Source organism: Stenella coeruleoalba (genome assembly GCF_951394435.1).
Source record: "Stenella coeruleoalba genome assembly, chromosome: 20".
Taxonomy (NCBI): Eukaryota; Metazoa; Chordata; class Mammalia; order Artiodactyla; family Delphinidae; genus Stenella; species Stenella coeruleoalba.
In genome coordinates this window covers 5464883-5476945 of record NC_137166.1, presented here as the reverse complement: position 1 = coordinate 5476945, position 12063 = coordinate 5464883, and the positions used below count along the sequence as shown (strand labels likewise).

General features: G+C 45.2%; 1 protein-coding gene across 4 annotated transcripts in view; it reads left to right on the top strand.

Annotated features, from left to right (window-relative positions):
• CDH13 (cadherin 13) overlaps positions 1-12063 on the top strand; it is a 1005991-nt gene that overhangs the window by 638246 nt on the left and 355682 nt on the right. For all 4 annotated transcript variants that reach the window (XM_079906234.1, XM_079906233.1, XM_079906235.1 and 1 more), the window contains one exon: positions 305-449. In XM_079906234.1, coding sequence (XP_079762360.1) covers positions 305-449 — 145 coding nt within the window. The remainder of the gene's footprint in view (positions 1-304; positions 450-12063) is intronic.

Sequence of the window (12063 nt, the reverse complement as noted above, 5' to 3'; positions counted from 1 at the left end):
CAGCTGTGACTGATTGCTGGTGTTTAGTGTTTGCTTATTTTTTTTTTTTTTTACTTTGCAGATTTGATGAATTAATTGTAAATTTCCCAAGTGGGACTTAACATGAACTGATCTTTGTCTTTTATTCTGTAATGTTTAGTTTCTATTCTAGTGCTGGTGACTATCCATTGAGACCAACGTTTGAATATTGCCAAGGGCTCATAAAATTGCTGATATAACCTACTTTCTTTCTCCAGAGAACCCGACTTCAATTTTCATAATGAATGAATGCCTTCTTTCTCCCCCAATCTCTTTCCTCCAATAGCTACTCGTGGAGACTATTGATGTCAACGGTAGAACTCTCGAGGGGCCGGTCCCTCTGGAAGTCATCGTGATTGATCAGAATGACAACAGACCGATCTTTCAGGAAGGGCCTTACATTGGCCACGTCATGGAGGGATCACCTACAGGTATGTTAGGTTGGCTTACCGTTTGCATAATGGCTTGGGAAGTGGCATCCTCTGATGTTTGGGGATTCTGGAGACTGTTTTGTTGCCTCTCTGACTTATTGTTGGTATGCATCAACACTGACATATTATTTCCCTGGATAGCGGCAAGAGCTGGAAAGCTGCAACTCAGAACATGACTGGCGTGTTGCAAACTGGGAAAATGTCTTCCCTTGTGCCCAAAGGTGATCCTTCAAGGAGGACCGACATCTCAGTCTCCCATGTGTGGCTGATGTCGGACACCATGTAAATATCTAGCTCACCCTTGTGAGGGCCCAAGGCTGAGCTTGTGGTATAGTGGAACTTTGAAGAAAATTAAGGTCCCCACTGCAAGCTCCTCAGTTATTTCTCTTCATAAGTGCCTTTTAATAAGAACCATTTGGGGAAAATGGGTAGGACTTTTTTTTCCCTTTCCTTAGAAGACATGGATAGAGAAAACTTTTCTCTTCAGTCAAAGGGCCAAAAGCAAGTATTTTATTTCTCTCTCTGGCAACACATGTACCTAGTGTTACAGAAATCACTCAAGGTTACTATGGAACTCCTGGTATCTTTTCCCCATGTTTAACCTTTCTATCACAGAAGGTTTCAGAATTGAGAGCTCCCTTTTCTGGCCCATAGCTACTAATTAAAGCATTCCATGACCAGCAGCAGAAGTCACTCCTGAGTATAATGCTTGAGAAAGTGAAGAGCAAAGTAGAAAAATCCCTATTTTAAGTCTGGACTTTGATTTTAAGCTTTCAAATACATTTGAGTGAAAACATGCCACATGAAGAGTGTCAGTGTTGCTGTGTCTGGATTACGCCAAACAACTGCTGTAAGCAAAGGAGTCACTCCTCAGGCCGATGGGAGATGGAAGCTCAGGGGCTGCTTTAGCTGGTTCTTTTTCCCCCTTTACTGAATGGATGGGATGTATCAATAGCATGTAGATACGGGAGGCTCCGGAAGCATTGTCATGGCAACCTGCCTAGACTACCAGGTGAATAATTGTATGCAAGGTGCCTAAAAGCTCCCTTCAGCTTCGAGGAGCTGGGCCTCTGTGCACTTCATCAGTTAGATCCCCAGGGGCAGAAGCACCCTCTCCCTTCCGGGTTTTGAATGCATTCTGTAAAAAGGAGAGGGCCTTATGGGCAGCATCCTGGAGAGATGGAGAGCGGGCAGGTGAAGGTGGGTCAGGTCACTTCAGGGCAGACCTTCCCCATGGCTCCGCTCAGTGGGCTGCTTTTGATGCAGAGATGGTTTCTGGTGAGACACACCCTAGAATTGGGTTGGATGCTTACGGAAATGTTCTTAAACAAGCTGATGTGCAGAACAAGTTACGAGAACCGATAGGGAAAGCTGTTAAAGAGACTGGAGTTTGAGCAGAGCAGAAAAATGATTCCCAGTTTCCATCTGTGGTACCTGGGCCCTGAATGTGAGTGACTGGAACTCGAGATGGGCAGGAAGAGTGTTCTAAATGTAAATGACAGTGGTTACATGCGAGTCGGCTGTGAGCATGTATATGTCTTTGTATATTATGTGTGTATGTGATTAGACGATGTCCAGTTTTTCTCCCACTGGGCCCTTCCTTAAAGCTTGAGAAAGAAATTTCAAATTTTATTGCTTTATATACATATCGTATTTTCAAAGCAAAAGGGAATCTTTTATGCTTGTTGAATTTCTTAAAGCACAAAGCAGTTCGGTTAGGGTGGACACATACCCAGCAAAACATAAATCACGTCAAACTCCTATTTATGAGTGGTATCATCATATAAAAATACATAAAGGCTTGTATATCTGTATGCGGTAGTTTCTTCCAGCTTTGCAGAATTTGGCCTGAGTCATTGTTTTCTTTCTCAGTACCCTCTGGGTTGGTCTATAAAGCAGAAATTGACATGGAGTCAGTCAAATTTGAGGTCAAAAATATGGAAATGTTGTGGAAAAGTTTTAGAGGAAAAAACACTTAGATTACTTAGCACCCTGTGGGAGAGCTCAGGCAGATGGCCCCCGAAGCGTCTGCGAGGACAGTGGGGAGCTGGGAAAGAAGGTGGGACCCATTTTCCAGTCCCCTCCCAACCTAAGCCCCTTGTAAGTCGTAACAACAAGCCCTGACAGGCTAGAGAAATGATCGCCTCTTCTGTTTCCACAATGTCCTTCTCGTTTGTGGCTTATGGAATCCTATGTGTTGTAGACCTTGTATCACATCCATTTCACAGAGGGGGATGCTGACCCCAGAAAGAGTTCATTGACTTTGCCCAGTTCACACGAATGATTGATGGGGGACAGTGTTCAGGGCTCAACCTGCAGCATCAACCTTCAAATCATGTGCTCTTTCAACTGACCCACAAACTTCACGGTGAAAATAGCCATTGAACGATCCCGACATTTAGGTGGGCACTTGTTGTGTGCCGACAGCTTTCTATCACTGTATCATTTCCTCCACTCTGCCCTGAGGCAGATGAGAAGACTGAACCTCAAAGGGGCCCGGGAACTTGTCCAAAGTCCCTCAGCTGGTGGACGAGCTAGAATCAGGGTCCGCGTCTGGCCTCAAGGCACAGGCTCTTTCTTGGGCACGTTCTCTCACACAGACTCTTTGCAGGCCCAGACTCTTTGATTTAGCTCCTGAGATAAAATAACCAGCTCTTCTGACCAAAGAGCCAGGCTCCTTGATTCATGTTTCATTTCATGTGAGCTGTTGCTCCATCTCTAGGGTTAAACGATGTTAACATGGGAGCCCTTTTCATCACTCACATCACTTTTCTTCTGCATCCGTATAACCAGAGCCAGCTTCATGGGGTGGGACCTGCCCAGCCTCACAGAGCCCCGGACTCTGAAGGGCTCCACGCTTGGTTTAATGCTGTGTTGTCGCCATCTTAAAATTCTTAATAAATGTTCAACAAGGGGCCCTGCATTTTCATTTTGCCCTGAACCCCAAAAATTATGTAGCTGGTACTACACATAGCACTGTGGCCTAGAGCTGGGTTTGATGCTCTGCCAGGCTCCTTAACAAGGTGAGACTGTGGGCAGGTTACTGAACCTGCTAGAAGCCTCAGTCACCTTGTCTGTAGAAGGGGTGGGTGCAGAATAGTACCTACCCTAGAAAACTCTATGCAAGGAGTAAATTAGGCAATGTGCTTCACTTAATGCTTGGAATATAATAAGTGTTCAAGAAATGCCAGTGTATTGTTAATGCTCCAATTATTCTTATTATTCTGGCGGCCTATCCTTTAGGGAAGGCAAGGCAAAAAGACATGCGGTTTGTGTGAAGGAACATCCATCTCCCAACCAACCAAGCATCACTTTCATGTTGCAGTGCACCCAGATGCCATCAGCACCAGGCATCATGGAGGAAGGTCACCCATGTTTATCTGTATGTGCAGACAGGAGGCCATTTCTAGCTGCTCAGCACTAAACTCCAGGCTATTGTTTTGGGGAATCATTACTAGATGAAGGAAGATCAACAGAAAATAATAGTTTTTGAACTTTGCAGATTATGGACTGTTCCTTTTGTGGAGTTGCAAGGCATTGATTTATGGGACCCACGCCCAGGCCCTGGCTGCTCCTCAAAGAAAACGAGAGCTCCGTGTGAGTGTGATGTTTTCTGAATGCCCAGTGCATGCTAAGAGCTCAAGAGTAGGGGGTAGGTAGAGGCTGGGACCCTTGACGCTCCTGGAGGACACACACACCAGGGCCCCGCGGTGCCTGCTGGCACCACCTCCCCAGTGTTTTTTTGCCACTGGTGGTCCTCTGGGCACCATTGAGAAGGGCTATCTGTGAGGAATGGTGTGCAGGGCTTCCAGAAACAGACCCTAATATGAGGACTGAGGGCGGGTGGTTTACCTGCCAGGCACAGGATCGTGAGTGGGGAGAGCTGCAGGAAAGGGAAGCCGGCCAATTTCAGGTGCCGCGTTAAGCCAGCTACCAGCGCAGGCAGTCCTGAGCTTGATCCCTTAGGGAGAGAGGGCTCTGGGAAATGACGTAAAACACACACATTGGAGTTAGCCCAGCTCAGGATCCAGGGAGCTGGGCTATCCAGCCCGTAAGCCCGGCAGACATCCATTAAGAGCTCTCCCCAGAGGGGCTTTAATTAATTCCCAGGCCCTTTCGGTCAGCTGGGGCCACAAGCAGGGTTTCAGCAAGCTGGGTTCCAGAAGCTCAGGGGCAACCTTCCAACAAGATACAGGAGCTGGCTGTTGCTTCCATGCTGTTGCTTCCATGCTGTTGGCCACCCTGCCTGTCAGCAGGGGCAGCTGGGAGAAGGGAACCCACCACCCAGACAGGTGCGGCAGCTTGAGATACATCAGGGGAGGGAGGTAATGGGGGAAATATCATAGTCTTCAAACTACATAACTGAGAAAGGTGAATGTCACGTTGACCTTTCTCTTTAGAGAGAAGACAGGACCACAGGACCTAGAGGTGTGTGTTCTGAGTCCTGAGAGATACCCATTGCTTAGCTGTGTGCTGACACTTCTTGAGGCTATTGAATAGAGGCAGGGATTAGCAGCGAAATCCTTGTCTTCTAACTTCTGAGAACCTGAGGACCCGTACCCTCTCTTGCTCCCTTTATTTTTTTTCCATCCAGTATTTTTACTGAGCATGTACTCTGTGCCAGCAGTATTCTAAGCTCTGAGGGTCCAGCTGTGGACCTGCCAGATGCTGCTCATTCCATCCTGGTCTGCAGAGCCAAGCAGGGAGACAAGCAACAGATAAATCAGAACTGAAATTGGTGGACAAGGCAGTGTAGCCATAGGGACCCCTCATCCTAGGAGGGAGGGAAGCCAGCCTCCCTGAAGAGGTGATATGAGGAGAGCAGGGGGCTTTGTCTTTTATTTTATCTCTGGGATCCACCTGACTTTCTGTTCTTCAAGTCTCAGTTACTTTAATTTTTTTTTTTTTTTTTTTTTTTTTTTTTTTTTGCGGTACACGGGCCTCTCACTGTTGTGGCCTCTCCCTTTATGGAGCACAGGCTCCGGACGTGCAGGCTCAGCAGCCATGGCTCCCGGGCCCAGCCGCTCCGTGGCATGTGGGATCCTCCCGGACCGGGGCACGAACCCGTGTCCCCTGCATCGGCAGACGGACTCTCAACCACTGCGCCACCAGGGAAGCCCAGTTACTTTAATTTTTAAACAAGTCCTACCATGGCAGACATGAGGGAAGCAGCCAATCAAGTGGTCTTTGGGACAAATGGCTGTCCCAGGAGCTCAGCTTTGCTCGGCAGTTGGTATTTTCTAAAACAGCTTGAGCCAAATAAAGATGGTTTTGATATTCGAGAGTTGGTATTTGAGACCTAGCTCAGCATGAATTCTCAGTTTATTGGTATGACCTGGTGGTAGAGTCCCTTTTCTGGTCGCCTGTTTACTTGTTGCAGTAATTGCATGTGGCCTTTTGGTCCACCAGCTCTCCGGTTTTCCTCTGCTGGTGTTTAGACTTTCACATCAAAGGTTCTTCCATTTTCAGCTATTCCAACCAGTCCTGTGAGCTTCTGGAATAGTGGCCATGGGGCTATTTTTTTTCTTAAGTAGATAAATTTCTTTTAAAAATGAGACTCCACTTTCTTCCCAAGCTTTTTTAAAGTAAAATTACCCTCCAGTCTCACCATCCGGAGGAGACCACAGTTGTCACCTCAGGGAGCATGGTTCTAGGACTCTCCCTGGGCACCTCCACACACAGGGATGCACACGCACACACAGTTTCACAGAAATGGAGCTCTGCGTGCTCTTCTCTAGCTCACTTTCTTCGCCCTGCAGCGTCCTATAGACGTTTTTGTAAATCATCAAATATCAAGCGACATCATTGTTTTAAACAGCTAGCATCGGGATCTACCAACATCTAGTCAGCCAATCCCCTGTTGACTTAAGTTGTTTTCACTTTTCCCTACTTACAATCAATTCTGCAGGGGAGAGCACGTCTCTTTCTACTTGTGTGACAATTTCTTTAGGGTAAATACGTGCAAGTGGAATTGATAGGATAAATGATATGCTTATTACATTTTGATGTATATTGGGATGACACTTGTAATCAGAGGATTCTATTTGTATCTTGGCTAAACTCATGCATGAAGATACAATAGTCTTTCCGCTCACATATGAGCACACTGATGGACATTTATTTATATTTCTGGATTATACCCAATATCTCTAAGGCTTGTGGTCACTTCACTAACTGTGTCTGTAGGCTGTGAACGGCCTTGCTCTAAACTTCTCCCCAGATTCCCTGGCCGAGGAAGAGGACTGAAATTGTTGATTCTGACCCCTCCCCTGGAGTCATCATTGGAGTCTTAGGGGAGGGAAGTTGCCTAGGAACAGATGTCATTAACAGGCTGCAGTGTCATTCAGATTGAATTATGATGCAAATCACTCCAGTGCAGTTGACCATAAAACAAAATTTATGAAGCAGTTGCATAAGCTAATCAGAGACACCTTCCCAAAAGGAAAGTTCCAGAAAATAAAGAGTATCAAAAGTGTTGAGTTATCTGGACTTTGCTACCTACTCAAGAAACTGAGTGTCCACCAAGTTGCTTCTAACCATGTCTGGGGTCCCCAAGTGATGTCTTACAGGGGCTCTAAACCAAGCCTATCCACAACCTTGTCGTAGCCACTATTATTTTCCCTCCTTTATACCCCAGCCCCTCCCTGATGGGCACTATTGTGCATGTTGTTGCTGGTCCACTGGTGCCTTGGAGATACCACGGGGCTTGCTGAGACAGGGGAGGACGTCCAGAGCCCTATATTCTGTTCAAAGGATACCCAACCAGTAAAACTGTGTGTCGCATCTTAAATGTGGGGAACTTTGAAAACAGCTCTTCTCATTTTTGTTTGTAGCCCTCTCTCCACCTAAATTCATGTATGAGTCAGTGGGGCTAGAGACCAATTCAGGAAACAAACACCACATTGTTTTTGAATCACTCTTCTCTCTAACCATGAAATCTTTGTTCCTTATGTGTCTGTCTCCCCTCTGCCCATCACCCACCCTTATACTCATTCATGTCAGATCTTCGAGGCACTGAGGATAACCCAGTGACCTGGAGAGATATGGCTTCTGTGCTCATGGAGGTTACTTCCTCATAAAAATAAATACTTGATAGCCCTGACCCACTAATTTGCTGGGTATATTTTAGTCTCAGGCTGGGAGTCATCCTTCCATCCCTCCCCATTTGGGAGAGAGAAGGATTTATGACATCAACTATGGAAAAATAAAATTAAAATTTATTAATTAACTTAATTAAAATAACATAATAGTTTAAAGTGAAGGGAAGGTAAAGAGGCATTGGTAGCCTCAGAAGCTTAGTGATCATTCTACAACATTTTGAAAGAATAAATCTGATGGGGATTTCCAGTCAAAATGGAAATGAGGTGACAGTTGAGCAGCTACAGAATAAATATGAAAACGTCCTTGAGTTGTTAACAGCACCGAGCACGGTGGACTGCAATGCCACTGAAATCCATCCCTGATCCCTGAGGATCCACTCTGAACAGCCCAGGAATTCTTAGTGTTATAGATGAATACATCAGAGTGGCAGGTCCACAATGGCATTAAACAATTATAATTTTAGGGAAACACTTATTTCAAATCAATTCCTGATGACACTTCATTCAGCAAAATCGCTTAAAGAAAATTTATTGGGCAGGGTCTATGAGCCAGATAGTGTTCTAGGTGCTGGAGATGCAGCGGTGTCCAAGACCAGTTAGCTCTCCACTCTTAAGGCATTTGCACTGTAGTGGGAAGAGAAAGATAATTAACAATGAATGGAATAAACAAGGTAATTTAAGACCTTTGGATAAAATAGAACAAGGTGATGTGATAGAATGACAATGAGGTCAAGGAAGATCTCTCCAAAGAGGTGACATTTAAGCTGAGACCAGTGAGAATGCAGGAGCCACAGTGTCAAGGGGCCAAGCAAGGACATTCCAGGCAGAGGGATCAGAAAGTGTGAAGGTCTGAGGCAGGAATGAAGATGGTGGGACAGAGAGGTGGCCATTGTGGTGGGAGAATGTCAGCGAGAAGGGCACCTGGTGAGTTCCAGGGGATAGGCCAGCAGAAGTCAGCAAACTGTGGGCCATGGGTCTAATCTGTCCTGCTGCCTGTTTCTTTTTAATAAAGATAATAAAGTTTTATTGGATTACAGCCATGCGCATTCATCTAAGCGTTGACTATGGCTGTTTTTACATGATGCTCTTAGAGTTGGGTAGTTGGGACAGAGACTCAATGTCCCACAAAGCCAAAAATATATACTACCTAGATATATATGTATTTAAAATTTATAAAATATATATTTATATATAAATACCTAAATATATATATATATAAACTATCTATATTTTTAATATATGTTAAATATTTAAAATATTAAATATATAAATAAATATGTGTGTGTGTGTGTGTGTGTGTATATATATATATATATATATATATCTCCTTTACCTAGCCCTTTACAGAAAAAGTTTACAGACCCCTGAGTTAGAGCTCTGTAAGTTTTGATTACATTTTGAATTTAGTAGAAATCCCTTGGGTAGTTTTAAGCAGGAGAGTGGTAAAGTCTGATTTTACTGTTAAAATATGACTTGTGCTACTCAGTGGAGAACAGAAGTAGGGCAACCAGGAGATGTCAGCACTCCAGGCACGAGAGGTCTGTGGCCTGGACCGGGGTGGGAACAACGGAGGTGACTAGAAGAGGTCATGTAAGATTTTTGTGATGAGCCCCTGATGAATGGGGGAATACTGAATATTGACTCATTTTATGGTGCCAGATTATTGTAACCAATGCCATCTATTTGGAATTATGGTAATACTGTAAACCTTAATAGGTTTATAAATTTTCCTCAAGTATAAACTGGATTTTACCTTCGGTTTTCTTTCTACAGCATAAGCTTAAGGCCAGGGGACCAGACTATCTTTTCATCCTCAGTTGTCAGCATTTAGCACAGTTCCAGGCACATGGTAGCCCCTCAATAAATTCCATCAATGAACAAGTAGCCCCAAATGGCAGAAAATATGAATCACAATAAACTTCCCTTTTAATTTGATTTTTAAACAAATGCTGTCTTTATTGGCAATTTATTCCTCTTCTAACAAATATCTCTGGAGTGCGAGTTCGGTACCAGATACGCTGATGCTCAGTAAGGATGGGGTCAGGGAGGGATGCATAAAACAGACACGGACCCTGACTCGGAGGAGCTTGCAGAGAAGTGAGGAAGGGAGGTGAAAAACACATCCTGAGCCCGCGACAGTGCTGCTTGGGGAAGGCAGGGGCCGCGGGAGCATCTCTCTAGGACCAGGGCAGGGAGGCGGTGCCAGCCCCCCAGGAAAGAAGCCGGGGTAACCACCTGCATAATGTTTCTCGTACTGGACTCTGGTCTAGGTTCTACGCCTACACCTTAATGCAATCCTTACAGTGCTTTTACGGTCGAGGGAACACAGGCTCAGGGAGGTTAGCTTACTTCCCCAAAGTCACACAGTTGGTGGGCGATAAAGCTGGGATTCAAATTCAGCCTAACTCCCATGCCCTTTCATTTCCTCTCAACTACGGCACCCACTGTCCTTGTACCACTTCACCCATGAAAGTACTAAGATCAATTCAAATCTGCCACCCTAGGGAGCATTTCCTTGTATGCATATGTGTGAGTGTGTATGTATTTGTGTGCGTGCACATGTATACACGCCTGTGTACGCATGCATGTACGTGTGTGTGTGTCGCATTTGCCTTCTCAAATACAGCCAGATCCTCCCCCTAGCGTTTGTCCAGGAGACACTCAGGAAGAACTCTTCTCCGGTATTCATGAGGCATGCTGGCCATCAATCAAGACAGTCCACAGATGTCAGTTAGAAAAGATTTGTTATCAGCAGAAAGCTTGATAAACCAGCTTTCACTGCAGCACCGTTGCACTAAGAATCCTGTCCCTTCTGAGGGCAGAATCTAGGGCGGCTGCTTCCATCCATCTATACAAATACCTTTGAGTCACTTCACCTTAATATATGAACAGTAGACTAAAAGAAGCCCTGAGTAATTTAGGTATAGAACCACCTCCCTTCTTAAGTAAATGGAAGAGATTCAATATTCTGAGTTCAATGGGAAGAGGGCATATAAAATCCCTTTTAAGTATATGTTCTTATAAAATATAGGTCATGAATTGAGTTTTCCAGTATCAAAGAAAAAAATTTAATAGACTTACAGCTTTCTTGCTTTAATTATGGCTGCATTTTTAAAAATCAATCATAGTACCCAAAGCTATTTCATTATTCAGAAGCCTGGCTGTTTTCAAAGATTTCTTTAAAGTTTGGTTTGGGGAATTTCAGTGTTTTCTTCTTGTTCGTTTTTTGTTTTTTCCACTTCTGTTTAGTGTGCCACAGTTTTTTTCTGGGATGTTCCTGGTTTATAGTGGGCTGCTAACAGGGACACTCGATTCATGGGGAGGGCAGGCCAGGGCTCATGTTTCTGCAGTTGGCTTCTATATCTTCAGGAAAGGTCACTTTTCAGAATGATGGAGGACCTCACGGTTCTCTTCCCTTGGCCGTCAAAATCAGACACAATGAGGGGCTTGCCGTCTGTTCCTCTGCTTCTATTCTCAATTCTGCAACTTCACCCTCTGTCTTGCTGGGCAGGTTCCACGTTCATTGGCTCACACCAAAGTCATAAGCCAGGGTTACAGGTGATGACTTGAATAGTAACGTAGACATGCAGAATTAAGTTAATCTGGTTTTCTGCATGTAACACATCGTTTGAAAATGCCTGGGTGGATTTCTGCTAGTTTGGAAAAGTAGGTTTGACATGGTTTAACATGAAATGTTGACCCATGCCACTAAGACATAACCCAAGAGACCCATGCTGCTGCTGTCAAAGAAACATGTTCTGTGAATGCAGACATCACAGAAAGAGTAATGGTTCAGCTGAGGATGATTTGCCCTCCTCCCCAGGCACGCTGGGTGTCACACTGGGGGAGGGGAGAGTGCAACTGGCACCTCGTGGGTAGAGGCCAAGGTTGCTGCTAAACACCCTACAATACACAGGATGGCCCCCACAGCCCAAGGTTATTTGGCTCAAAAATATCAATAGTGCCAAGTTTAAGAAACCCTTCCCTAGATGGAGAAAATGAAGAGTATTGGTTATGAGGCCCAAATCTAAAGTCTGGAGGGGAGATGCTACAGAGTGTCGGCCCTGGTCGGTACCAATTTGTGGTGAGCTCGGGGATGAGTGATGGCCAGAACCTCCTCCCCTAAGGATGCCCAGTTAGCACGTAGCTCAAGTTGCTAGTGAGTGCCTGTGAGGAGGAGTGGTGCCGGGTCCTGCGTTCCCTGTGGTAAGAGGTTCTTCTGCAGCACCTCAGTGACTCACCCCACTAGTCCTGAGAGGGAGATACAGTGAGCATCTCCATGTCTCCAAAGAGGACATTAAACCTTAAAGTTAGAAACCAGTCTTTGCAGGAGAGTAGAGACCTCTTCCCTCAGTATCCGTTCTGGTCTCTTCTTTTTTTTTTTTTTTTTTTTTTTTTTGCGGTACGCGGGCCTCTCTCTGTTGTGGCCTCTCCTGTTGCAGAGCACAGGCTCCGGACGTGCAGGCTCAGCGGCCATGGCTCACGGGCCCAGCTGCTCTGCGGCATGTGGGATC